This window comes from Giraffa tippelskirchi, chromosome 3 (genome assembly GCF_054371585.1).
Source record: "Giraffa tippelskirchi isolate mGirTip1 chromosome 3, T2T-mGirTip1v1.2.pri, whole genome shotgun sequence".
Classification (NCBI taxonomy): Eukaryota; Metazoa; Chordata; class Mammalia; order Artiodactyla; family Giraffidae; genus Giraffa; species Giraffa tippelskirchi.
The window spans coordinates 181543038-181568137 of record NC_137277.1 but is presented as its reverse complement, the minus strand read 5'-3'; the positions used below and the strand labels follow the sequence as shown (position 1 = coordinate 181568137).

Genomic DNA, 25100 nt, shown 5'->3' with positions numbered 1-25100 from the left:
TTTTGTGTAGTATAATTTATGTTTTGATTTTTTTTTTTTTATGGAAACTTTTATTATCTGAGCAACAGCAGTGAGCACAGCAGAAAAGCACAGAGGTCAGGAAGCCAGAAGTGCTCAGTGGGTTGCTGTTTGTTCCCCACCCAAGGGTCAAACCTGTGTCTCTTGCATCTTCTGGATTCTCAGGCAGATTCCCTACCACTAGTACCACCTGGGAAGCCCCATTTAGTGAAATGATCAGAAACCAGGAAACAGGAATGAAGGGGAGAAGAAGCAAAGACCAGAAATCAGCTTTGAGTGATTAGAAACTAGTAGTGCTACTTTCAGCCCACTGCAGTATTCCTGCCTGGTGAATCCCATGGACAGAGGAACCTGGCAGGCTACAGTCCAAAGGGTCACATGACTGAAGCGACTTAGCATGGCACGGCATGGCGCTGCGTTAATCCTTGTGTTTCTCTTAGGAACTAGAAGAAAAGCTGAGCTTTTTTTAAAAAATGTTTTTTATAAATCTAAAAGCAACAATAATGAAAAGATTGTGTTGCTGTGTCTATGGAAGTGAATTTATAATAACATGTAACTTATAACCAAGCTAGCAAGATAATCTCAATTATGTCTTTTTCTTTCCTGTTTGTCATGAAACTTCAGTGATTATTATATGTTCAGTACCTATAGGCCTGGCATGTTTCCCAACACAAATATTCCGTAACCTGAAAGGGACACTTAGACGCTAAACTAGTGAAAGATCTTACTTTTCCTTTTGCCCCCCTCCATTAAAAAAAATATATTTATTGAATGCCTGCTGTGTCCTGAGAAGTATGTTACTTGCTGAGAATATATAGACAATTTCTGCTTTCAGAGAATATAAGAGAGACAAATATATGGATAATTATAACAAAAATGATTTATACCCCTGTATGTAGAGGTATATACAAAGTGACTTTGAAGCACAGAAGAATGGTACATAAGTCAATCTAAAGTACAGAAAGGTAGATGTTCATGGAAGGCTTCCTAGAAGAAGAGGTTTATAAACTGAATTTTGTAGGAGTGGGGGTTAGCCAGATTAAGAAATAGATGGAAAGGACATTTTAGGTAGCTAGAACAGCAAATGCATGGGTAGGAAAACCTGGGCAAATATGTCATAATTTAGGAATTCCACGTGGTTTGGAATAGGACTGACAACAGCAGCCATGGGAGAGTGGTGAGAGAAAAGTTTAGGTAGAAAGATGAGGGGCTGGTGTAGCAGCATGGATGGACCTAGAGATTTTCATACGGAGAGAAGTAAGACAGAGAAAGACAAATATATAATCTATAAAGAAAGGCATTGGGCCAGGTATCGAAGTGTTTTTTTATAAACTGTGAAGAACCCTATCAGATTTGTGTTTTTATAAAGGTCATGGTGGCACCGCTGTTGAGACTAGATCAGAAAGGGACAAAACTGAGGCAAGTAAGAAGGAAATTATTACTGTCCCAAAGACACATAAAAGATGTCGCTTTTGAATGCTGTGATCCACAAATTCTGTCAGACTGGAAAGATTTATAAGATTTTTTTAAGGATATAGAAGATTTTTGGCCCAAGTGAATAAATCCCAGAAGAATCATTTTATCTTTTTTCTTTTTCATTCACTACAAATTAACACAGTAAATTTGGTTATTGGCAATTGGGTTTTAGGATAGGTGGTATTCTGAAGGCTCTTGGTGCCTAGGTCTGGGAACAAGATGAAAACGGGTAAAAGTACTTAATAGCTAATTGGATCTTGTTTGATTTAGGACTTTTTCAACAAAAGACATTATTTTATTTTTAGGATGAAAAAACAATAATCAAATTTGCCTCTTGAAAGATTTTATTTAGTGACTCCATTTTTATAGACTTGGTAGCCCTAATAAAGATTAGCTTTTCTGAAAGGTTAAACTAGGAAAGGTTAAACAAGAAGGCAAAAAGTGATTGTCTGAGGAGGCCTTACAAATAGGTGAGAAAAGAAGAGAAGTGAAAGGCAAAGAAGAAAGGGAAAGATATGCTCAACTGAATGCAGAGTTCCGGAGAATATCCAGGAGAGATAAGAAAGCCTTTTTAGGTGAACAATGCAAAGAAATAGAGGAGAACAAAAGAATGGGAAAGACTAGAGATCTCTTCAAGAAAATTAGAGATACCAAGGGAATATTTCATGCAAAGATGGGCACAATAAAGAATAGAAATGGCAAGGACCTAATAGAATCAGAAGAGATTGGCAAGAACACACAGACAAATTGGACAAAAAAGGTCTTAATGACCCAGATAACCACAATGGTGTGGTCACTCACCTAGAGCCAGACATCCTGGAGTGTGAAGTCAAGTGGGACTTATGAAGCATTACAACGAACAAAGCTAGTCCAGGGGATGGAATCCAGCCGAGGTATTTTAAATCCTAAAAGATGGTGCTGCACTCAATATGCCAACAAATTTGAAAAACTCAGCAGTAGCCACAGGACTGGAAAAGGTCAGTTTTCATTCCAATCCCAAAGAAGGGCAATGCCAAAGAATGTTCAGACTAGTGTACAGTTGTGCTCACTTCACACGCTAGCAAGGTAATGTTCAAAATCCTTCAGGCTAGGCTTCAACAGTACGTGAACCAAGAACTTCCAGATGTTCAAGCTGGTTATAGAAGAGCCAGAGGAACCAGAGATCAAATTGCCAACATCCACTGGATCATAGAAAAAGCAAGGGAATTCTAAAGAAAAACATCTGCTTCATTGACTATGCTGAAGCCTTTGATTATGTGGGTTACAACAAACTGTGGAAAATTCTTAAAGAGATAGGAATACCAGACCACCCTACCTGTTTCCTGAGAAACCTGTATGCAGGACAAAAAGCACCAGTTAGAACTGGACATGGAACAACAGACTGGTTCAAGATTGGGAAAGGAGTATGACAAGGCTGTATATTGTCACCCTGCTTATTTAACTTATATGCAGAATACATTGTGAGAAATGCCAGGCTAGATGAATCACAAGCTGAAATTAAGATTGCCAAGAAAAATATGAACAGACTCAGATATGCAGATGATACCACTCTAAAGAGAGAAAGCAAAGAGGAACTAAAGAGCCTTTTGATGAGGGTGAAAAAGAAGAGTAAAAAAGCTGGCTTAAAATTCAACATTCAAAAAATGAAGATCATGGCATCCGATCATATCAATTCATGGCAAATAGTGGGGGAAAGTGGAAACAGTGGCAGATTTTGTTTTCTTGGGCTCCAGAATCACTGTGGATGGTGACTGCAGCCATGAAATTAAAGGACACTTGCTGCTTGGGAGAAAAGCTATGACAAACCTAGACAGTGTGTCAAAAAGCAGAGACATCACTTTGCTGACAAAGGTCCACAGTCAAAGCTGTGGTTTTTCCAGTAGTCCTGTACGGATGTGAGAGTTGGACCATAAAGAAGGCTGAGTGCTGAAAAACTGATGCTTTTGAAGTGTGATGCTGAAGAAGAATCTTGAGAGTCTCTTGGACAGCAAAGAAATCAAACCAGTCAATCCTGAAGGAAATCAACCCTGAATATTCATTGGAAAGACTGATGCTGAAGCTGAAGCTTCAGTACTTTGGCCACCTGATATGAAGAGCTGACTCATTGGGAAAGACCCTGATGCTGGGAAAGATCCAGAGAAGGAGGTGACAGAGGATGAGATGGTTGGATGACATCACCAACTCAATGAACATGAGTTTGAGCAAACTTCAGGAGATGGTGAAGGATAGGGAAGCCTGGCGTTCTACAGTCCATGGGGTCTGCAGGGAGTCGAACATGACTTAGCGAATTAACAACTGCAAAACTAGGATTGGTCTCATTGCTTTGTCAGATGAACACAGGGACAGTTTGCTCCTATTTCCTCTCACCTCATACGTTGTTTCCCTAAAGTGTTAATATGTTTCACTGTTACTTTTTTAAAAATAAGATTTAGAAGGGAAGGTATATGCAATCCAAAACACTTCTTCTCTTTGAATTTAGAAATTATAGATACAACCAATTTTTTCCTCCAGTGCCTCACCTCCTAGGTTCTGTGGTTGTGAAAGTCTACGAGTTTTGAAGGAAAAGAATGGTATAAAAGAGAAGGATATTTCTTACATAGAAAACAGAATAAAGTACATTGAATTACTGGATGGAGCAAGTTTGATAGAAACACCATTTGTATAGTCACCCTTGGTTCTTTTGCGGAATTACTGTTGACTCAGGATGTAGCCAGGTGTTCATTACTCAGAATTTTTATTTAGTAGAAGATAAAGTATGTATTCTCCTGCACATGTACCGGAAAAGAATGTTTAAGGAGATTTCCTGTTGGAAATTTCTGAATAACTGTTACAAATGTTATAGCTATCATCAGGCATGAATTGTATTTCCACTGGATATGTGGCTGAGTATTGGTAATTAGATTTCTTTCTCACTGTCTTAAAATGAAACTGAGGGCCAAAGAAGTTAGAGTTATGAAAGCGAGAGAAGGAAGGAGAGAAGTGGTATTGGCTCAGAGTCATCTCTCTGAGTCATCAGCAATGAATGCCACTTTACTGGAGAACATCCAGTGTGTCAAAAACCCTGTGATGGGCAGCTCCTTAATTTCTGACTGGTTAGTTTCTACACATCATTGATACCTCCAGGTTCCTTAGTGGAGGCCATTTGGGACTTAGTTTTTATGGATATTATGTGGTTTTATAAAATATTTTTGCCTTTAAGATAAGATTTCTCAATCACTTTCACTATAACTACATGAAAAAAGTACTATTTGGAGTAGAAAGAATATTAAATGGATGTTCAGTAAGATGGAGGTTGTTGATTTTCAAGCAATAACAAATGGATGTAATTCTACATAGATCTTTACAGTGAGATAAAACCATCCTTCTTTAGGCTTTAAGTTGTTATTAATAGTCAAAGGATTTACTTATGTGTTACTAGGAAAGGAAATAGTAATTCAGCTGTTAAAGGAAGAGTATCAAATATTGTGAGTATAAATAGCTCAGTAGTTTGTAACTGAATAAAAGGAAACTTTTTTAAACTGTCAATGTTTCTTCAGAGTATACTGCCTTTAGTAGTTGATGTTTAGTAGTTGGTGGCATGGAAAATAGATACCACATGCTGATGAAATACTCTGTTTTGTTGTTAGTGGAAGACTTATAAGTGTGCTTTGAAAATCCTTTGGGTTCGCCCTGTCTGATAGAACTTTGTGCAGTGATGGAAATGTTCTAGATCTGCACTGTCCAGTGTGGTAGCCATGTGTGAAATGTGGCTAACACAATTGAGAAACTGAACTGCAAATTGTGTTTAATATAGATGTATTAATATTAGTGTAGATAAATAATCATATGTAAGAGGGACCGCAGTGTTAGCATATCTTTTAATTATTTGAGAACTGACCAGTCCATTTGATAACCCTTACTTCACTGACCAGTCATTAAAATATACTGCAGTTGCAATTAATATTTATTTTAAGTACATTAATTGAAAAATGTGTTGCAAAGGTCTCTTTACATATCATCTTCCCAAAGAGGCCCTTCTGCTTGCACCGTTTATAATTTATTCCCTCTCAGCCCATCCTATTTCCTTTCCCTGAATAATTTTTTTTATAGCAGTTATCACCATCTAACACACTAGAAAGAAGGCGTAGATTTTTCCCTCTTTGTATCTGGTGCAGTGTTTCCAAAACCTAGAACAATACCTAATACTTGAGAGGTGCTCAGGAAATATTTGTGGGATGAATCAATGAGGATTTTGGCTTCCCAATAATAATACCCCAATTCATTATGCACTTATTTTACATTCTATGGCAAGCATTGAGTTGGATTAACTATATTAAGTGCACCGTGGCCACTGTTCTCTGTAATAAAACATTTCTTGGGACCATTATTTGAAACAGAACACTAAATTGGTTAAGTCATTAGTTTGACTCTGCTGTAGAATTTCAGAACTTGAAGGAAGCTGGGCAATAATTTGATCCAAATACCTGATGTCACATAGTGGGTTAAAGTTTCATCAGTGTCGTTTTTATCCACTTCTCATTTCCCTTTTTCCCCCATCCACACAACCAGCAAAAAGTGAATCTTTTTGCTCAATTATTTTTTTCCCACATCCACTTATCTCCATTCAGCTAATTCTCGTTTTCATCTAGGCTTACCTTTCCCACTGACTCTTCTCTACTGTGAAGACCTACCTAGTCCCTTAACCCAGGCAGAGAGAAACCCTTTGTCTTTCTTAACTGCAACTTTCCTGTTCACTATAATTTCTATAACTAACTCCTCAAATCTAGAAACATCTCCTGACCACTAGGGCACCCTTAAGTACTTACTGTCTTTGAAAAAGAAACCTTTAAGAGAAAACAAAAAGAATTTCAATAGCTCCAATTCCCTAGCCTGAGGTCTTTTGTTCCATGGATCTGAAAGCAGTCCTGCTGGCGTAATTTCAGTTTCTTTCTCCCATAAACACAGCCCAACATACTGTAGGCTTGTAAACATTACGTTACTTCATGCCTGTCATATATATAGCCTTGGTGATGTAGAAGCACGTTAGAACCTCTCCCATTTTTTAAGAAACTGTGATGCTTAAATGTAAACATTGTGGGGTCATTAAATATGTAAAGAATCTTAAGTGGGGCAAGAAGAAGCCAAATATATTAAGCACCTTCAATCATCAGACTATAATTTAGAGATTTCTCTTATTTAATCCTCACAAAAATTCTGTGTCATTATCTCTATATCATATAAGTTAAGTAACTTGTTCAGAGTCTCTTAATCAGTAAATGTAAAAGCTGAAATTTTCCACAGTTACATATATGTAATTCCAAAACCTTGCTTTTCTCTCTGGTAAGCCATGCAGCCTTCTGGAAGAGGGGGCAGGCAAGGGACAAGAGTTGCTGTATTTGATGTAGAATAGGTGGCAGGGGTGTTCATTTTTTGCCTCCAATGAGCGAGTCACAGAAAGATAGCAGTGTTACTGGGAATCAGGGATGGCAGTACCAGTGGCTCCCCCTCAAATAAGCCTCTGTCTTTCAGCCTGTTCTTCTAGTTAGTCCACTTGAAGTAGACGTGCTTTCTGCTTGAGCCCAGCAGTTGTGATTATATGAGGATCTATGTAAACATTTACCTGACACGTTTGTTTTCTTTGAAAGTTGTTACCACTTGCAAAACAGTAAATTCTCAAAAACCATCCTAAGATGCCATTTTTCCCCCATGGAATTGAGAGAGTTTCACAGCAATTCTCAAGATTGTTTGGAATGATGAATTAGTCTATGGTCTTTATATTTATTCCATCCTTCACCTGTGATACTTTTCACCTTAACTGCCTTTTGTTACTATGGGGTTGGCCAAAAAGTTCCTTCAAGTTTTAGGAGAAACTAAAAGACACATTTCTCATTTTCACCAAGAACTTTATTGAACAACATGTTCACCATTTTGTCCCACTGCCTTCTGCTATTTTTCAGGCAACCTTATAATTCCATCTTCTCAAAACTTTTTGTCTTTCTGAGCAAAGAACTTTCCCAGGTGCCTTCTACAGTCTTCCAGGGAATTGAAATTTTTTTCCATTTAGAGAATTTTGTAAAGACAGGTATAAATGGACGTCCAAAGATGCAATGTCTAGATAAATCAGAACTTCCCGGCTAAGCTGTAACAGTTTTTGCCGAGTCATCAAAGAAGAAACATGGTCTTGCGTTATTCTGATGGAAGATTTTGCGTTTTCTGTTGATTTAATTCCAGATGCTTTTCATCGAGTGCTACTTTCATTTGATCTGATTGGAAGCAGTACTCGTCGTAGTTAATCGTTTGGTTTTCTGGAAGGAGCTCATAATAGAGGACTCCCTGTCAATCTCATTATATATGCAGCATCATGTTCTTTGGAAAAAGACCAGCCTTCATTATGTTTAAGTGGATAATCACATGCCGAAATACAATCAAGAAGGTTTTTTTTGTTTGTTTAACCTCTGTAGAACCCAAATGTCAGATTGATTGACATAATCAAGCTGGCGCAAATGACTTTTCAATGCTTGATTTCGATATTTTGAGTATGTCAGGTATCCTTCACCTGGTATAGCATTAATTGTTCTCAAGTCACATCTCAATTTGATTGCTGTCAACTTCAACTCGTCTACCTGACCTTGGAGCATCGTCCAAGGAGAAATCTGCAGCACAAAACTTCCCAAACCACTTTTGACACGTTCAGTCAGTCACAGCACTTTCTATATACACTGCACAAATCTCTTTTTGCATTTCAGTTGCATTTTTACCTTTCTTGAAATAATAAAGCATAATATGTTAAAATATTGTTTTTTATTCCATCTTTAATATTAAAATGGCTACACAAAAATTCACCAATTCTGATTTTTTTTTAGTGCATACTGATTTAACAGCTGTCACAGTGCAAGCCAACAAAATTGTTTCAAATGAAGTTAAAGACAATTGAGTGCTACTAGAGCCATCTTACGGAAAAGACCTAATGAACTTTTTGTTCAACTTATAGGTGCTATGAGCAAAGCTTAAAGTCGAGGAATGCTGTTTCTTCCATTGTACTGAAGATTAATAAATACTTTTTGCATGTCCACTGTGCACTAAGTTGTGCCAAGCACTGAGGGTTTCAGTATAAATACATCATGGTTCCTGCTCAGTAGAGAAGTCTCAAGGTCACTGCCATTTGTTTTTTGTTGTAGTTGTTCAGTTGCTGAATTGTTTCTCATTCTTTGCAACCCCACGGACTGCAGCGTGCCAGGCTTCCCTGTCCTTCACTACCTCCTGGAATTTGCTCAAACTGTGTCCATTGAGTTGGTGAAACCATCCAGCCATCTCATCCTCTGTCAACCCCTTTTCCTCCTGCCCTCAATCTTTCCCAGCATCAGGGTCTTTTCCAGTGAGTCAGCTCTTCACGTCAGGTGGCCAAAGTATTGGAGTTCAGCTTCAGCATCAGTCCTTCCAATGAATATTCAGGGTTGATTTCCTTTAGGATTGACTGGTTTGATCTTGCTGTCCAAGGGACTCTCAAGAGTCTTCTTCAGCACCACACTTAGAAAGCATCAATTCTTTGGCATTCAGCCTTCTTTATGGTCTAACTCTCACATCCATACATGACTACTGGAAAAACCATCGCTTTGACTATACAGACCTTTGTTGGCAAATTTAGGGTGATATATCTGGCATGATCAGTCATGGTTGGCTCTTTACTCTTACAGTGTTATGTCTTGCTGCCTTGATATTTTTCTCACCTCTGTTATTTCTTCTATGACTGACTCAGATTTTAGAAGTCACTTAATTCACAATATTTTCTCTGATCACTCAGGAGAAAGTAGATACCTCCACGTCCACTAGTATGTGTTTGTGTAGCACCTAGGTACTTACCATGCTCTATTGTAGATTCTATTTCTTTGAACTGTAAGCACCTTAAGGACAAAAACTATTGTTTTTAGTTCCAGCACATTGCTGGGCACATAATCAGTGATCAGTAAATCTTTGTTTGAATTCTGGTTGAGTAACTAAGAAAAGGCTTGTAATAGTAGAAGCAACATTTGAACCAATTCTTTTTTTGTTGTTGTTGTTGCATTTTTATCTTCCTTGAAATAATTAATAATAACAATATGCCAAAAATGCTGCTTTTTCCCTTCCATCTTCAATATTAAAATAGCTTTACAAAAATTCACAAATTTTGCTAAATTTTTTGAAAATGCAGGCCGATATGACAACTGTCTTGATACAATCTAACAAAACTGTTTTGAATGAAGTTAAAGACTAAATGTTGCGAGAGCTGTCTTATGGAAAAAACCAAACAAACCTTTTGGCCAACCCAATCAATGAAATGCTTTTGTCAAAATTTGAGTGCCATAGCTAAAGCAGTGAAGTGAAGTGAAGTTGCTCAGTCATGTCCAACTCTTTGTGATCCCATGGACTGCAGCCCACCAGGCTCCTCTGTCCATGGGATTTACCAGGCAAGAATAATGGAGTGGGTTGCCATTTCCTTCTCCAGGTTGAACCAATTCTTAAAGGATGAGTAGGACTTCCCTAGGTGGATAAGGAAAAGGAATTCCAAACCAAGGGAGAGGTTTATACAAATAGATGAGACAATGAAGTGTTTAAAGTAACTCGCAGGGCTTTCTAATTTCCACATGGAATTTGAGATATAGGTTATTGTAGGATGTTATCTCCTGTTCAGACTGATGTTTGAAGCTGAAACTCCAGTACTGTGGCCACCTGATGTGAAGAGCTAACTCATTTGAAAAGATCCTGATGCTGGGAAAGATTGAAGGTGGGAGGAGAAGGGGACAACAGAGGATGAGGTGGTTGGATGGCATCGCCGACTCAATGGACATGGGTTTGGGTAAACTCCAGGAGCTGGTGATGGACAGGGAGGCCTGGCGTGCTACAGTCCATGGGGTCGCAAAGAGTCAGACACGACTGAGCAACTGAACTGAACTGATCTCCTGTTCAGAGCCAGCCAGAGTAGATAGAGTTAGGTGGCGGAATAAAAAATAGAAAGCTGCTCCCTCCCTCAATTATATATCCAAAAGTTGAAAATTAGCCTTTCATTTGAATATGTGTCTGTTTGAGCTGTTAATTTCTCTCCGTGGACCTTTCCCAGAGGAAAGTGATTTTTTTCTCAACCTCTCACTAAAGTTCCTTCTTGAGACATCTCAAACTTAAGAAAGTGGTATGCTGAATTAAGCTGAGGGAAATGTGATTGAAATAGTGAAGAGCTCACTCTCCTAGGTAATCCAATTTATACTGATACTTCAGCATAAAAGTACATTTATATGACAGCATTACACTTTTTTGATCTTGTAAACTACTGAAAATATAAAGCATGTTGTCACATTATTGTCTGATGTGCTGGCCAACAGGAATTGAACCTATTGTAAACATCATTAAAGGTTTTGAGTGCTCACCCTTATTTGCTTAGAAACAGTTCTTCAATAAAGTAAGACTGGTTAGAGGGCTTCAGTTTCTCTCTAAATCTAAGCTGTGGGGTTTCCCAGGTGGCTCAGTGGTAAAGAATCGGCCTGACAATGCAGGAGACACAGGAGACACAGGTTCTATTTCTGGGTCAGGAAGATCCCCTGGAGGAGGAAATGGCAACCCACTCCAGTATCCTTGCCTGGGAAATCCCATGGGCAGAGGAACTGAGGGCAACAGTCCATGGGGTTGCAAAGAGTTGGGCACGACTGAGTGACAGCACACACAGACACAAATCTAAACTGTAGCTTAGATTCCTTTGCATATTAAACTTCATAAGGCCTCTTTGCTCTTTCCCTAAATAAAATAGGAAGACATTCACAAATTTAAATCAGCCACTTGCCCCATTCCTTGAGGCAGTAATCTGTGGAAGAAAAGTATTCTAAAAGAAAGTATCTTATTAAGTAAGTAAGTGTTAGTCGCTCAGTCCTACCCAACTCTTTGCGACCCCATGGACTGCAGTCCACCAGGCTCCTCTGTCCATGAGATTTTCCATGCAAGGATACTGGAGTGGGTTGCTGTTTCCTTCTCCAGGGGATCTTCACAACCCAGGAATCAAACCCAGGTCTCCTGCACTGCAGGCAGATTCTTTACCAACTGAGCTACAAGGGAAGCTTATTAGGTAATTCTTAAGAGAGAGTTGTCTACTTCTTACAAAGTTGAAGTGAGAGTTGCCTTTGCATTTCTAAAATATAATGCATGGAAAACTAGAATGAACTCAAGGCCTTATTGTTAAATTTTAAAGCCATCAGGGGGCCAGTATCTTCCCCTCTCCCCACTTGTCTACTTTTGTTGTTAAAGAGTAAATATTGAAGACTCTAGCTATCTAGGGATTAAGAATTTGCTTTCCAGTGCAGGGGGTACAGGTTTGATCCCTGGTCAGGGAGTTGGGATCCCACATGCCTCACCGCCACAAAACCAAAGCATAAAATCAATATTGTAACAAGTTCAATAAAGACTTTAAAAATGGTCCACATCAAAAAAAAAAGAACATTAATATTGATTGTTAAATGAAACTGAGACATGCTGGTCAGGGAACATTTGGTGGTTTGGTACATCCGTTCAGTACAGTCGCTCAGTCGTGTCCAGCTCTTTGCGACCCCATGGACTGCAGCAGGCCAGGCTTCCCTGTGAATCACCAGCTCCCGGAGCTTGCTCAAACTCATGTCCATTGAGTCAGTGATGCCATCCAACCGTCTCATCCTCTGTCGTCTCCTTCTCCTCCTGCCTTCAGTCTTTCCCAGCATCAAGGTCTTTTCCAGTGAGTCAGTTCTTCCCATCAGGTGGCCAAAGTACTGAAGTTTCAGCTTTAGCATCAGTCCTGCCAATGAATATTCAGGGTTGATTTCCTTTAGGATTGACTGGTTTGATCTCCTTGCTGTCCAAGGGACTCTCAAGAGTCTTCTCCAACACCACAGTTCAAAAACATCAATTCTTCGGTGCTCAACTTTCTTTATGGTCCAACTCTCATATCCATACATGACTACTGGAAAAACCGTACCATAGCTTTGACTATACAGACCTTTGTCGGCAAAGTAATGTCTCTGCTTTTTTAATATGCTGTCTAGGTTTTCCATAGCTTTTCTCCCAAGGAGCAAGCGTCTTTTAATTTCATGGCTGCAGTCACCATCCACAGTGATTTTGGAGACCAAGAAAATAAAGTCTGTCACTGCTTCCATTGTTTCCCCATCTATTTGCCATGAAGTGATGGGAGCAGATGCCATGATCTTTGCTTTTTGAATGTTGAGTTTTAAGCCAGCTTTTTCACTCTCCTCTTTCACTTTCATCAATAGGTTCTTTGGTTCCTCTTCGATTTCTGCCTTAAGGATGGCGTCATCTGCATATCTGAGGTTATTGATGTTTCTTCCAGCAATCTTGATTCCAGCTTGTGCTTCATCCAGCCTGGCATTTCACATGATGTACTCTGCATATAAGTTAAATAAGCAGGGTGACAATATACAGCTTTGACGTACTCCTTTCCCAGTCTGGTTTGGTACATAGGTGACAGAATTAGAATTTCTGAGAGATTTGTCATTGTTGTAGAGTATGGACTTCCTTGGGAAATGATTCTATCTTTAGGAAATAAATATATCCTTAGCCATTTTTACAAGAATCAAAGTGAGTCCTGGAGTTAGAATCAGGAGACTTGGGTTTTAGTGCTGTCTCTGAGCAAAGCATTTAACCTCTTGAACTTTCAGTCCTTCTTTTATCAAGAGTAGGAGATTGAGCCAGATGATCACTAAGATTCTTTCTTTAATCTTTGAGTTTATTGTGCATGCATGCTCAGTCACTCAGTCATGTCTGACTCTTGGCGACCCCATGGACTGTAGCCCTCCAGGCTCCTCTGTCCATGGGGTTATGCCGGCAAGAATACTGGAGCAGGTTGCCATTTCCTCCTCTAGGAGATCTTCCCGACCCAGGAATCAAATCCGAGTCTCCTGCAGCTCTGGCACTGGCAGGCGGATTCTTGATCTCTGAGCCACCTTGGAGGCCTTGGGTTTATTACTCTTTTCAAATACCCAAGATTAGCAGTGAGCCAAGTCAAGCTGGGCATTTAAATTTGGCAGATGGTAAACAGTAGCCATATGAGATGAGGATCCTCAAATCTATCTGTTCTACTCTTTTTAAAAAATTTATTTTTGGCTATGCTGGGTTTTCATTGCTGCACACAGGCTTTCTCTTCCCGAGGTACGTGGGCTCCTCACTGTGGCGACTTCTCTTGTGGAGCCCTAGAGTGCAGGCCCAGTATTTGCAGCCTGCGGGCTTTGTTGCTCCGTGGCATGTGAGTTGTTCCCTGATGCAGGGATTGAACCCATGTCCCCTGCGTTGCCAGGCAGATTCTTAATCACTGGACCATTTGGAAACTCCCTGTCTGTTCTATTCTTGTATGGTTCTGTCAGCATGAACTAGATTCTGTAGTACAGTTTCTGGGGTGTGTGTGTGTGTGTGTGTGTGTGTGTGTGTGTGTGTGTGTGTGTGTGTGTGTGTGTGTGTGTGTGTGTGTGTGTGTGTTTAATGTGCCTGGTTTGAACTAATTCATGAACTAGATTCTGTAGTACAGTTTCTGGGGTGTGTGTGTGTGTGTGTGTGTGTGTGTGTGTGTGTGTGTGTGTGTGTGTGTGTGTGTGTGTGTGTGTGTGTGTGTGTGTGTGTTTAATGTGCCTGGTTTGAACTAATTCATGATAATCCACACGTCTGGGCCATCCCATCTGCTGAATGTTTCTGTGCACCAACCCTGATTGTGTTCAGACTTCCTCCTTGGCCTGCTGCTTCCAGTTTGCTCTCTGGATTCATGGTACAGAAATGTCATCCTCTTCCGTTTCTGACTAACCTTTTGGTAATGGCTGGGTTTTCTCACATGTACTTTGTCTGGCTGTTCCTGACCTAAGCTCTCCTTTTTTATTTGTTTTTTCACTATAACAACAATGATGAGTATTGCTTGCATTTATTGAGAACTTTCCATGAGCCAGACACATTATAAAGTGCTTTATTTCTGTTCGTGTCATTTAATCCTTACTGCTGCCTTGTACTGCTAAGTATTGTTATGCCCACTTTACAGATTGGGTAACTGAGGCCCAGGGAGATGAAATAACTTGCCTAGTGTTCACACCTAGTAATAGAGCTGAAATTAAAATGTTAGTCTGCCTCCAAAGCTCATCTTAAACTATATGCTGTGTTGTCTTCATGATGATGATAACTATGATATGTTGAGCGTCTCCTAGGTCTTGGGGAATGTTTTTCCCACCTTTGCTTCTGCATTTTGCAGTAGTCAGAGGTGCTATTGCACATGGTGTGCTTTTAGGCTTATAAATGTAAGGGCCAGCTTTGAAGGTATTTGACATTCTTAGGTTGGAGCATTCTTTCAATGTAAAATTTCAATGTATTTTTCCTTTTATTCTTTCCAATTTTAATGGTCAATATCATGATTTTTTTTTACTACTATTACTAACAACTGATTTTTGTCCAAGTGTACACATTTTTTTCTTACTGATGCCTTAGCATTGTCATTTTCTTATTCCTTGGTGGTACTTTAGTCACTGAGTTGTGTCCAACTCTTGCAACCCCAGGGACTGTAGTCTCCCAGACTTCTCTGTTCATGGGATTCTCCAGGCAAGAATACTGGAGTGGGTTGCCATATCCTTCTCCAGGAGATCTTCTCTAACCTAGGAATCAAACCCAGGTCTCCTGCATTGCAGGCAGATTCTTTTACCGATTCAGCTACGAGGGCAGCCTCTTATTTCTTACCTTTGCTATTTAATCAAAAGCAGATAATAGAGGGAATTTCTTCAAGGTTCAGTGGTTAAGACACCACACTTCCACTACAAGGGGCACAGGTTCAATCCCTAGTGGGGGGACTAAGATCCTCATGCTGCAAAGCATGGCCACAAAATTAAAAAAAAAAAAACAAACACTTAATAGAGATCAGATAATGGGGAAAGAAGAGCAGTGCTAATGAAAGGCAAAAGGAAAATCCAGATTCTAGAAATCTTCCTGGAATCTTGAGTTTGCAGAACAAAGATTTAAGCTAAAAGCTCAGTTTCAGGGGTAGCTGTCTTTTGTTAAAGGAATATTAGGGCTTTGACAAACACAGGATTTGACCTCACTAGCTTTAGTATTCTTATCTGATATTAAGGTAAATAATACATTCTTCACAATTCCTATTTAGTTGTGGTGATAATTAAAGGATATAGATAGTGTAAAACTCCTTAATATAGTGCTCAAAATTATTAGTTCCCCCTTTACCATCAGATGTTAAATTCATTAAGTTGTGTCCTTAATATTTATGTATTTGGCTGTATGTAAATTAGTTATATCTGAATAAAAGAAAAATCAGCATGCAGGCTGGCCCTTCCATTGCTGCCTGTGGTTAGCTGATGCTGCCTGTATGTTGTACGCAGCATTCAGGGCTCAGTTCAGTTCAGTTCAGTCGCTCAGTCATGTCCGACTCTTTGCAACCCCGTGGACTACAGCATGCCAGGCTTCCCTGTCCATCACCAACTTCCAGAGCTTACTGAAACGCATGTCCATCAAGTCGGTGATGCCATCCAACCATCTCTTCCTCTGTTGTCCCCTTCTCCTCCCGCCTTCAGCCTTTCCCAGCATCAGGGTCTTTTCAAATGAATCAGTTCTTAGAATCAGGTGGCCAAAGTATTGGAGTTTCAGCTTCAGCATCAGTCCTTCCAATGAATATTCAGGACTCATTTTCTTTAGGATGGACTGGTTGGATCTCCTTGCAGTCCAAGGGACTCTGGAGTCTTCTCCAACACCACAGTTCAAAAGCATCAATTCTTTGGTGCTCAGCTTTCTTTATAGTCCAGCTCTCACATCCATACATGACCACTGGAAAAACCATAGTTTTGCCTAGATGGACCTTTGTTGGCAAAGTAATGTCTCTGCTTTTTCATATGCTGTCTAGGTTTTTCATAGCTTTTTTCCCAAAGAGCAAGCATCTTTTAATTTCATGGCTGCAGTCACCATCCACAGTGATTTTGGAGCCCAAGAAAGTAGTCTGTCACTGTTTCCATGGTTTCCCCATCTGTTTGCTGTGAAGTGATGGGACCGGATGCCATAATCTTAGTTTTCTGAATGTTGAGTTTTAAGCCAGCTTTTTCACTCTCCTGTTTCACTTTCATCAAGAGGCTCTTTAGTTCTTCACTTTGTGCCATAAGGGTGGTGTCATCTGCATATCTGAGGTTATTGATATTTCTCCCAGCAATCTTGATTCCTCAAGATTATTATTGAACTTAAGCAGAAAGAGAAGTACTACAAGTTGTTGTGGTTCAGTTGCTAAGTTGTGTCTGACTCTTTTGCGACCCCATGGACTTTAAGCCCTCCAGGCTCTTCTGTCCGTGGGATTTCCCAGGCAAGAATACTGGAGTGAGTTGCCTTCTCCAAGAGATCTTCTCAACCCAGAGATCAAACCCACATCTTCTGCATTGACAGGTAGATTCTTTACCATTGAGTCACTAGGGAAACCTGAAGTATTACATAATATCTTAAAAATGTTTATTTCAATTTTACTATTTTAGTAAGGCAGATTTTCAGATATATTTCTTTTTATTTTTAGAAAAGATCTATTTGGTTGTAAAATATTGTTCCTAATGTTGTTAATTCCCAGTACACAAATCTCATTCTGCTCTGAGTATGCTCTCACAGGTAGGAAATACACTTTTAGGGCAAGCAGTGAAGAGTCAGAATGGTCTGATTTTGAGGCAAGCCTGTGTCTAGAACATACCTTTGAATGGACTTCTGCTCCCATTAGCCTGCTTATGCATAACCCTAATGTTTTTTGTGTGATTAAATTAAAATTAAATTGAAGTCTGTGGTAGTCTCGCTTCGTGACTGGGAGTCTGGAAAGTTGTAACCCAGCTCAGTGTCAAGAAAAGTAGGTGTGGACTTTTAGGGCTGTGCCTCTCAGCAGCTAGAATGTGGTCGGCAGTCTCCTCCCCTTCCTGCCCCGGAGCTCTTCACAGTGTGCCCTCTGGAATGACAGGCATTCCTGTGTGAAGAGAGCCAGCGTGAAGACATGTTTGTGAGAACCTCCAGTGCCTGGTCCGGGCGGGATACAGGGAAACATAAACTCCTGCAGATTAACTGACGAGGTGCCGTGTCCTGATGTCTGGCGGTAACACTGAGAGAGGACTGCACGACCCCTCCTTATGTGGATTTATCATTTAAGAAAAGTTTACTTTGGTCCGGGACAATTTGCTGTTGTGAGACACATCAGACAACATAATCATGGGGCAAGCTGACATCTCCAGACCGGTAAATCCAGATGGAGTTGGTGAGTAATAGAAGGCAACGAACAAAATCTTGACAGAGGCAAGGCAGATTTACAGGTGAAGTTGAGTTTTTTATAGGAATTTGAATGTGAGGATTTTGGTATTTTTAACTTTAGGATGTTTAATCACTTTCTGAAGAATAAATGAAGAAATGTAAGTTAATTTTTCATTCAGTTATATTAATTTACAACTCATAGTTTTGTTTTACTTGATCCTTTGGGACTTTTTAAAGATAATATTGCTAGGAAACCATCTGTTAATTTCTTACCCTTGCAGAAAATAAGTGCTACAAGAACTCATGGTGTTTAGAAGTCAGTGGTGTTTTTATTGATGTTTTACAGGACTTTAACTGTTGATAGGTACATGTGGTATAGAAGTAGAATTGTTGACTTCTGTAAACAGGACATGTTTTGTTTTGGTTTGATTTGTTTTTTTGGCCGTGGCATGAGGGATCTTAGTTCTGGAACCAGTTCCACTGTGCCCCCTACAGTGGAAGCACAGAATCCTAACCACTGAACTGCCGGGGAATTCCCAACAGGACCATTTTTAAGATTTGAGTTAATTTTTTAGACTCAGTTGTACATTTTCCAAGTAAGTCTCAAGCTTCTTCCATTGTGCTGGTGTTTCCGTTTCTCATAAGGCAACACTTGATATAAACATTTCTGAAGTCAGTGCTATGCATTTGAAATGTTATTGTCTCAGAAATAGCTGGAAACCAGGCTGATCATTGTAAGTGTAGCCAGAGTTTCAAAGAATATAAGTGAAATGGAAGTTCACTGCCACTGAGACTCATTTTCCTAACATTGTGGGGTTTTGTATAAGACGAAGATGGAAAGGTGGAAAAGATAGATTTAAGAGGATATTCATTAAAGGATTGTTAAATATAAACAGAGTGGGGAAAAATCTGTGAATCATTTCTTGACATACTTTTTAAAAAAAGGTTTATACCTTCTTATACCTTCTCTTTGATTTATGAAGCACCATAAAATATGTTCAGTCCCAGGCTACTTTTTTTTCCCCCAGAAATAAAAAATGTTAGTGACTTTAAAGAAAGCCATAAAGTGTGGGAACACAGGTACTCCCAGTGTGTCTTGTGATTTAATGTAATTTCATTTCTAGAGGTGTGTTTTCCCCTGACAACTTGCCAGATGAAATTCCTACAAAGTAATTTTCATGTTTTATTGAAACTTTGGCTCGTCAATTGCAAAGTAAGCCATTCAGCCACAGATTTTTAGAACTGAAATCAGAACTTGACTGAGTTGACCTTGATCACCAGGCCTGAGTCCATATCAATTCAGTAGCTCACTTTTTTTTCCTAATGAAATATTTTATAGGTAGAAAAGGGTATAGAGGAAAATATAAGGGACCCTCTGGGGCTTCTACTTATCTTAAGAGATGAAATTAAAAACAGAGATATTCCCCCCCCACCCCCTCTCTCTATGCCCACATTCCCTTATGATAGCATTTTGCTTCTTTGCTCCCAGAGGTAACCACTGTCCATAATTTAGTCAATTCCCTTTTGGGCCACTAAATTTTCCTGTGGTTTCTACTGCAAAGATAGTTCTTTGTTAGTAAGTCATGGTGTTAAATCATGCCAGGCATTTATCTATGAGATAGAAATGAAAGGTCTTTGAAAAGCAAGAAATGGGTAAGCAGGTACAACTTACTAATGAGTGGTGATATTTATGCAGAATGCCCATTTAACATCTAATACTGGACAAAATATTTCATCTCAATAGATAAAATTCATAATCTTTTCTGCCTATAAAAAAAGTAGGACTCATCATTCATCAGTTTTTCTGCCTACCAACAACCCTAATAAAAGATTTCTGAAGTAGGGATTTCCCTGGTGGCCTAGTGGTTACAACTCTGGGTTTTCACTGCTATGGTCTGGTTTAATCCCTGGTTGTTGAACTGAGATCCGCACAGTGCAGCCGGAAAAAAAAAAAAAAAAAAAAAAGACCTATGAAGAAGAAATAGACATCACTTGGGTACCTGACTAAGGCTTTTATATTCTCTGAGTTTAATTTTTGGATTTTATTTCCTATTATCTATGTAATTCAAAGGTAACGATAAGCTATTTTCATGGACAGACATCATTTTATCATTTATAGTTCAGGATGTATTCTATTTGAGCAAATCAGGACCAGGTCTTGAAGGCTTAACATTGACAACTTTGAGGACTATACCATTGCTATAAAGTCTTTTACCAAATATAACAGTTTCTTCATGAAATTTTAAAAGCATTTCAATGGGTAGTTGTCTGGTAAGAATATTTTACGAGGTTCTTTGGAAAGATAAATGTAGAAAGTAAATTAAGACCTAAGTCGTTTGTTCAGAGTTCTCGGCCTGTACTATAGTAGTTAGTTTTGAGCTTCAAACTTGATGGTACTGGGCTTGGCAAGCCAAGTGATGCAAAAATAAATGAATGAATGTATTGATTTCTTATTATTTTCAAGGCACTGTGAATGTGGCAGACTATATGGGTATAATTCCTGTCTGTGCCTTTAAGAAGTTTACTTTCTAGTTAAGAATTTATAATATTGGGCTTCGCTGATGGCTCAGTGGTAAAGAATCTGCCTGCCAATGCAGGAAACACAGCTTCAATCCCTGATCCGGGAAGATCCCACATTCCGTGGAGCAACTAAGCTCATGCACCACAACTGTTGAGCCTGTGCTGTAGAGCCCAGGAGCTGCAATTTCTGAAGCTTGAGCACCTAGAGCCCCCATGCTCCACAACAAGAAAAGCCACCACAATGAGAAGCCCAAGTACCTCAAGTACCACAACTAGAGTAGCCCCTGCTTGCCACAACTAGAGAAAAGCCTGCGCAGCAACCAAGACCCGGCACAGCCAAAAAGAAACAAATAAATAAATAAATTTTAAAAGAATGTAAAATATTAAAAGTAAAATTTTTACATATTTTAAAATTTGTATAAGACATATTCCATTTTTTAAGGTTGTCAGATGCCCAGGGCTTATAATGGAAGTATTGAGGTGTTAACCAAGAAGAGTCCGCTTTCCAATAAGTAACCTTTACAGGAGAACTCACATGCAAATTTATGAGATGTTATGTAAAAACAAGTGTTTTTACTGTAGGTTCTTTCTAACAATAGGTGAGCCAGTAGAGAATTTGGATGCAGAGTAAGAATTTATGCTGTGGTGTCCATTCAAGGAAATAAACAATTTTCCTCAGCAGTTCATATTAAGAGAAAAATCCTAAAATGAAATATATCTATAGGAGAGGTCTGTAGGTTTACTGAGTTAGGGACTTCCCTGGCAGTCCAGTGGTTAAGACTCCATGCTCCCACTGCAGGGGGCACGGATTCAATCACTGGTTAAGGAACCAAGATCCTGTAAGCCATGCTCTGTGGCCAAAAATAAAAATTACTGAGATAAAACTTTCAAATAATACTCTGTAATTCTCAATCAATGTAAAAGCTGTTTCTGTGTTCACTAGAATCCTTTACTATGTTATCATATTAAAACAAACAGCTAATTATCACATGTCCCTAAATTAGGCACAAAGAATTTCAGTAAATTCTACCCAACCATTTAGTCTAGAACTGTCCTTCTCTTTCTGCCTTTCCATTCCCCCTGTCTAGCTCTTTTTTTTTTTTTTTGGCCCCATCATGTACCTTTCACTCACTAATTGCCCTCTCCCCCCTGCGACTTTTCCTTTGTATAAGGATATGCTGCATCAAAAGATATTGTATTGTCATATTTTCTCTTTGCTTCATTCCTTTTCCATCAGTATTTGATTCATTTTGCTCTGAAATTTGTTGTTGTGTGTTCTTAGACATGAAAATAGGAGTGGTTTGGGGAAAGGTGCTTTAGAAATAATACTGTTATTTGGAAGCAATGTCAATAAGGGGATTGGTGGATGAACAAATTTTAATATAGTTATATAACAATATTAACATAGAAATGAATAATAGATGGACTAATTAAAAATAAACTTCTTCATGAGACTTGAAAGAACACTTGGCACATGGTCATCAGAATTATCAGATGTTTCTCATACCTATTTAGATCTAAAAATAAATGCTTCTGAGAAAGAAAGAACAGGATTACTTTCTTCATGTGATACAAGAATCAGGAGAAAGTGATAGGGGTCTGTCATGAACTCCTTAAAGGATTTTCTGTTGTTATTGAATGTAGAATACCAATCAAAAATTATTTTCTGAATAGCTCATTGTCACAATAATGTATTCCTTCTTTCTACTTGCTGGTTAATTTGGGGAGGTTTAAAGTTTTTTTCCATGAGAGAATATATTATCTGGCACCTCACTATAAAAACTTTCAACTTGCAACTTTTTTTTTTTTTTTTTCAACTTGCAACTTTTATCAAAAAATTATACACATCCAATTTGCCAGAGTAAAGCACCATAATTTCTTGGTGCAATTATGGTCAAAGAACTGTTTTCCTAGAGTTGGAATCTCAGACCTAATTGTACCTGCAGGTACAGAGAGAGGTACAGAAGAGAGCTGTCTTCTTGAGTGCTTTCCCAATTCTATTTCCCAAAGGTCAGAACTATGCAGTGTTTCCAAGGGAAGTTATGGGCCTGTTGCAGACAAAGCCTGCTTTGTTCATTAGTGGCAGGTTTTGCTTTCTGTAATTTTGTTGCAGTTTTCTAAAACAGTTTTTTAAATACAATAATAATCCTCTTTTCAAAGGCAAAAGCAAGTATAAGTACAATAGTGTCAGTACCATAAATTAGTGTTCTCCATTTACAGAGTTCTAATGCTGTTAAAATGCTTGTATAAAAGCAAGATCTGTTTCAAGTTAGATGGGCATAAAAGGAAATTAAACAGAATCATGAGATTATAAAAGTAATTGGTCACAATATATATGTAAATCAGATCATTACGCTGTATTCCTTGAACTTAAAAAAAAAGATAATTGGTGCCTCTTGATAATGGAGTGTGTGTACCTCATTGCACAAAGCTATGTATTTTTAAGTTTTGGACAATAACTGATTATTAAAAGCTTTGTGGGTAAAAGGAGAATTTTATACACTAAATTCTATATATTTTTAAAAACTCAATAAGGTATAAGAAATAGATCTCGAACTAAGACAGTTCAGTAAGTTTGTTGCTTATTACTAAACCTAGTGAAGGGTAGTGGGTAAAGAAGACTATCTTGAAAACTAGGTTATCTGTCAACTACAGTTGCCTGTGCCTTAACTTGCCTTCCAACTTGGATGACTAAGAATTGGCTGTAAATCAGATTCTAAAATGAACTAGGCTTACTGTTTAACCCTGTTTTATCCTTTATCTCTAGCAAGTAATGTAGGTATAATATGTATCCACAGCAACTAGTTAATGAATACTTTATCTGAAGATGAAAAGTGTTAAGTAGTTTTTTAATAATACTATACATTTAAAAATCACCTCAGAAATTCATCTGGATCAACTGAGCCTGAACTGAAAACATTGAGTTAAATACTGACCAGGAAAAAACTGAGGGTTGAAGAGCGAACTGCTAGAACTCTACATCATACATAAGAAATAAGTCTAGGACTTCCCTCGTGGCCCAGTGGTTAAGAATCCGCTTTGCAGTGTAGGGAACACAGATTCAGTCCCTGGTCCGAGAGGATCCCAGGTGCTAGAGAGCAGCTAAGCCTGTGCGCCACAACTACTGAAACCTGCACACTAGGGCCTGTGAGCCTCAACTACTGAGCCTGTTGGCTGCAACTCCTGAAGCCCATGCACCTAGACTGTGTGCTCCACAACAGGAGAAGCCACTGCAGTAAAAACACGCACAGTGTACAGCAACTAGAGAGGAGCCCCCACTCACCACACCGAGAGAAAGCCAGCAGGCAGCAACAAAGACCCAGCACAGCCAAAAATAATACATAACTTAATTAGTTAAATTTACAAAAAGAAACAAGTCGATGAAATGTGAGGTGCTACAACTTGAAGGAGGGAGTAAGTAGTTTAAACACTGGGGCACAGTTTCAAGATACTACTGAAGCTTCCAACTCCAGACTGTAATTTAGTTAGGTATCTTGCACTCCTAATCTCCACCCCCGCCAGAAAGCACCAGGACCTCCACAGCTTTCCTAGTGGCCTGCAGCTACGTGACTTCTTTGGAATACACAACCATAAAACTATAAGCAGCATTCGACACCCTGTTTTCTGGCAAACACAGGGAAACAAGGAGGGAAACCACCTTCTCTTGGCTCTCATGGAAAACAGAATGGGACCATAAACACATTTTAAGTTCCGTAATTAATTTAAACAGAAACAATGAGATACCCAAATGTGACCCCAAACCTGTATTTCTCCTGTGAAATTGACAATAGGAGGGAGATGGTCATAAAATCAGGGTTGTTGAGAACAAATGTTTGGTTGATGTGCAAATTCGCTTATGAGTGGTTTCAAACTCAGTGCTCTTAAGTCCTTCATTTAGAAGTGCAGAAACAATATTTGAGGTGTAATTGTATCATTAAAATTTTTAAAAATGGTTTCTAGACATCTGAATTATACTTTTTGTTGTATCATTTATTTATCCATCAGTTTTTCTTTCTTTCTATTGCAGTTTTCTAAGTGGTGCAATTGAATTTTCTTCATGTCAGACAAAAATTCATAGTAAGAAACCTGAACAGTTTTAGTGGATTCGAGAATGCTACAGAGATTAGTGGCTTCAATTAGATCTAATCAGCCACCCCTATCAAGGATTTGTGCATACTTTAAAACCCTTCATTCCACAGCTGAAAAGCTCACACCTGGTGAATTTAGATTACCATTAACTTTGTTCTCTAGCTTCATGTATCACTATTCCAAATACCAAAGAAAATGGCCTTAAATGGTTTAATTTGCTTAATACTTCAGACTGTGATTTTTATGTGGGAAATAATTCATTTTTATAGGAACTTAATGTTTAGGAAGAGTTATTTTCCATTGTGTATGTATGTATATGGTGGACTTTATTAACTGTCATGGGCTCCCACTTTCAAAGTGAATTTGTTTTTGTTCCAATTATAAAAGCCATCCATGTTCATTGTAAAAGAAAAACACACACAAAATGTAAGAAGCTAGAAAGGAGAAAACTGAATATCCCGTAATCCTACCATCAAATTATGTTTACATTTTAGACTAGTTCCTTCTATTCTCCTTTTAAACGTATAGTCGAGTTTAGATAATGTAATATGTGTAAGTATATACCCTGTTTTTAACCTTGGATTATTAAGTACTCTAGAAACCTAGTTTTAATGATTATATATTGTTTCACATAAAATTTTCAGTGTATTTATATACCCATTGTTATACATTAAGCCATTCACAGTTATACACTGCTCTAAAGAACACTGCCAGAAAGAATACCTTCAGGCAGCTTCCATCTTCTAAAGCTGAGTCTACTAGATTTTTGTGTGAAT

General features: G+C 38.7%; 1 protein-coding gene and 1 long non-coding RNA gene across 14 annotated transcripts in view; both read left to right on the top strand.

Annotated features, from left to right (window-relative positions):
• Window positions 1-25100, top strand: part of PHACTR4 (phosphatase and actin regulator 4) — a 101814-nt gene that overhangs the window by 40770 nt on the left and 35944 nt on the right. The window contains exon 3 of one of the 13 annotated variants that reach the window (XM_081586217.1): window positions 17432-17722. The exons of the other annotated variants lie outside the window; for them this stretch is intronic. Coding sequence (XP_081442343.1) covers window positions 17677-17722 — 46 coding nt within the window. The 5' untranslated portion in view covers window positions 17432-17676. The remainder of the gene's footprint in view (window positions 1-17431; window positions 17723-25100) is intronic. 13 annotated transcript variants of the gene reach the window in all.
• On the top strand, window positions 5969-15347 carry LOC145543727 (uncharacterized). The gene is made up of 2 exons (XR_014081005.1): window positions 5969-8848; window positions 12201-15347. It is a non-coding gene; the product is annotated as an uncharacterized LOC145543727 (long non-coding RNA).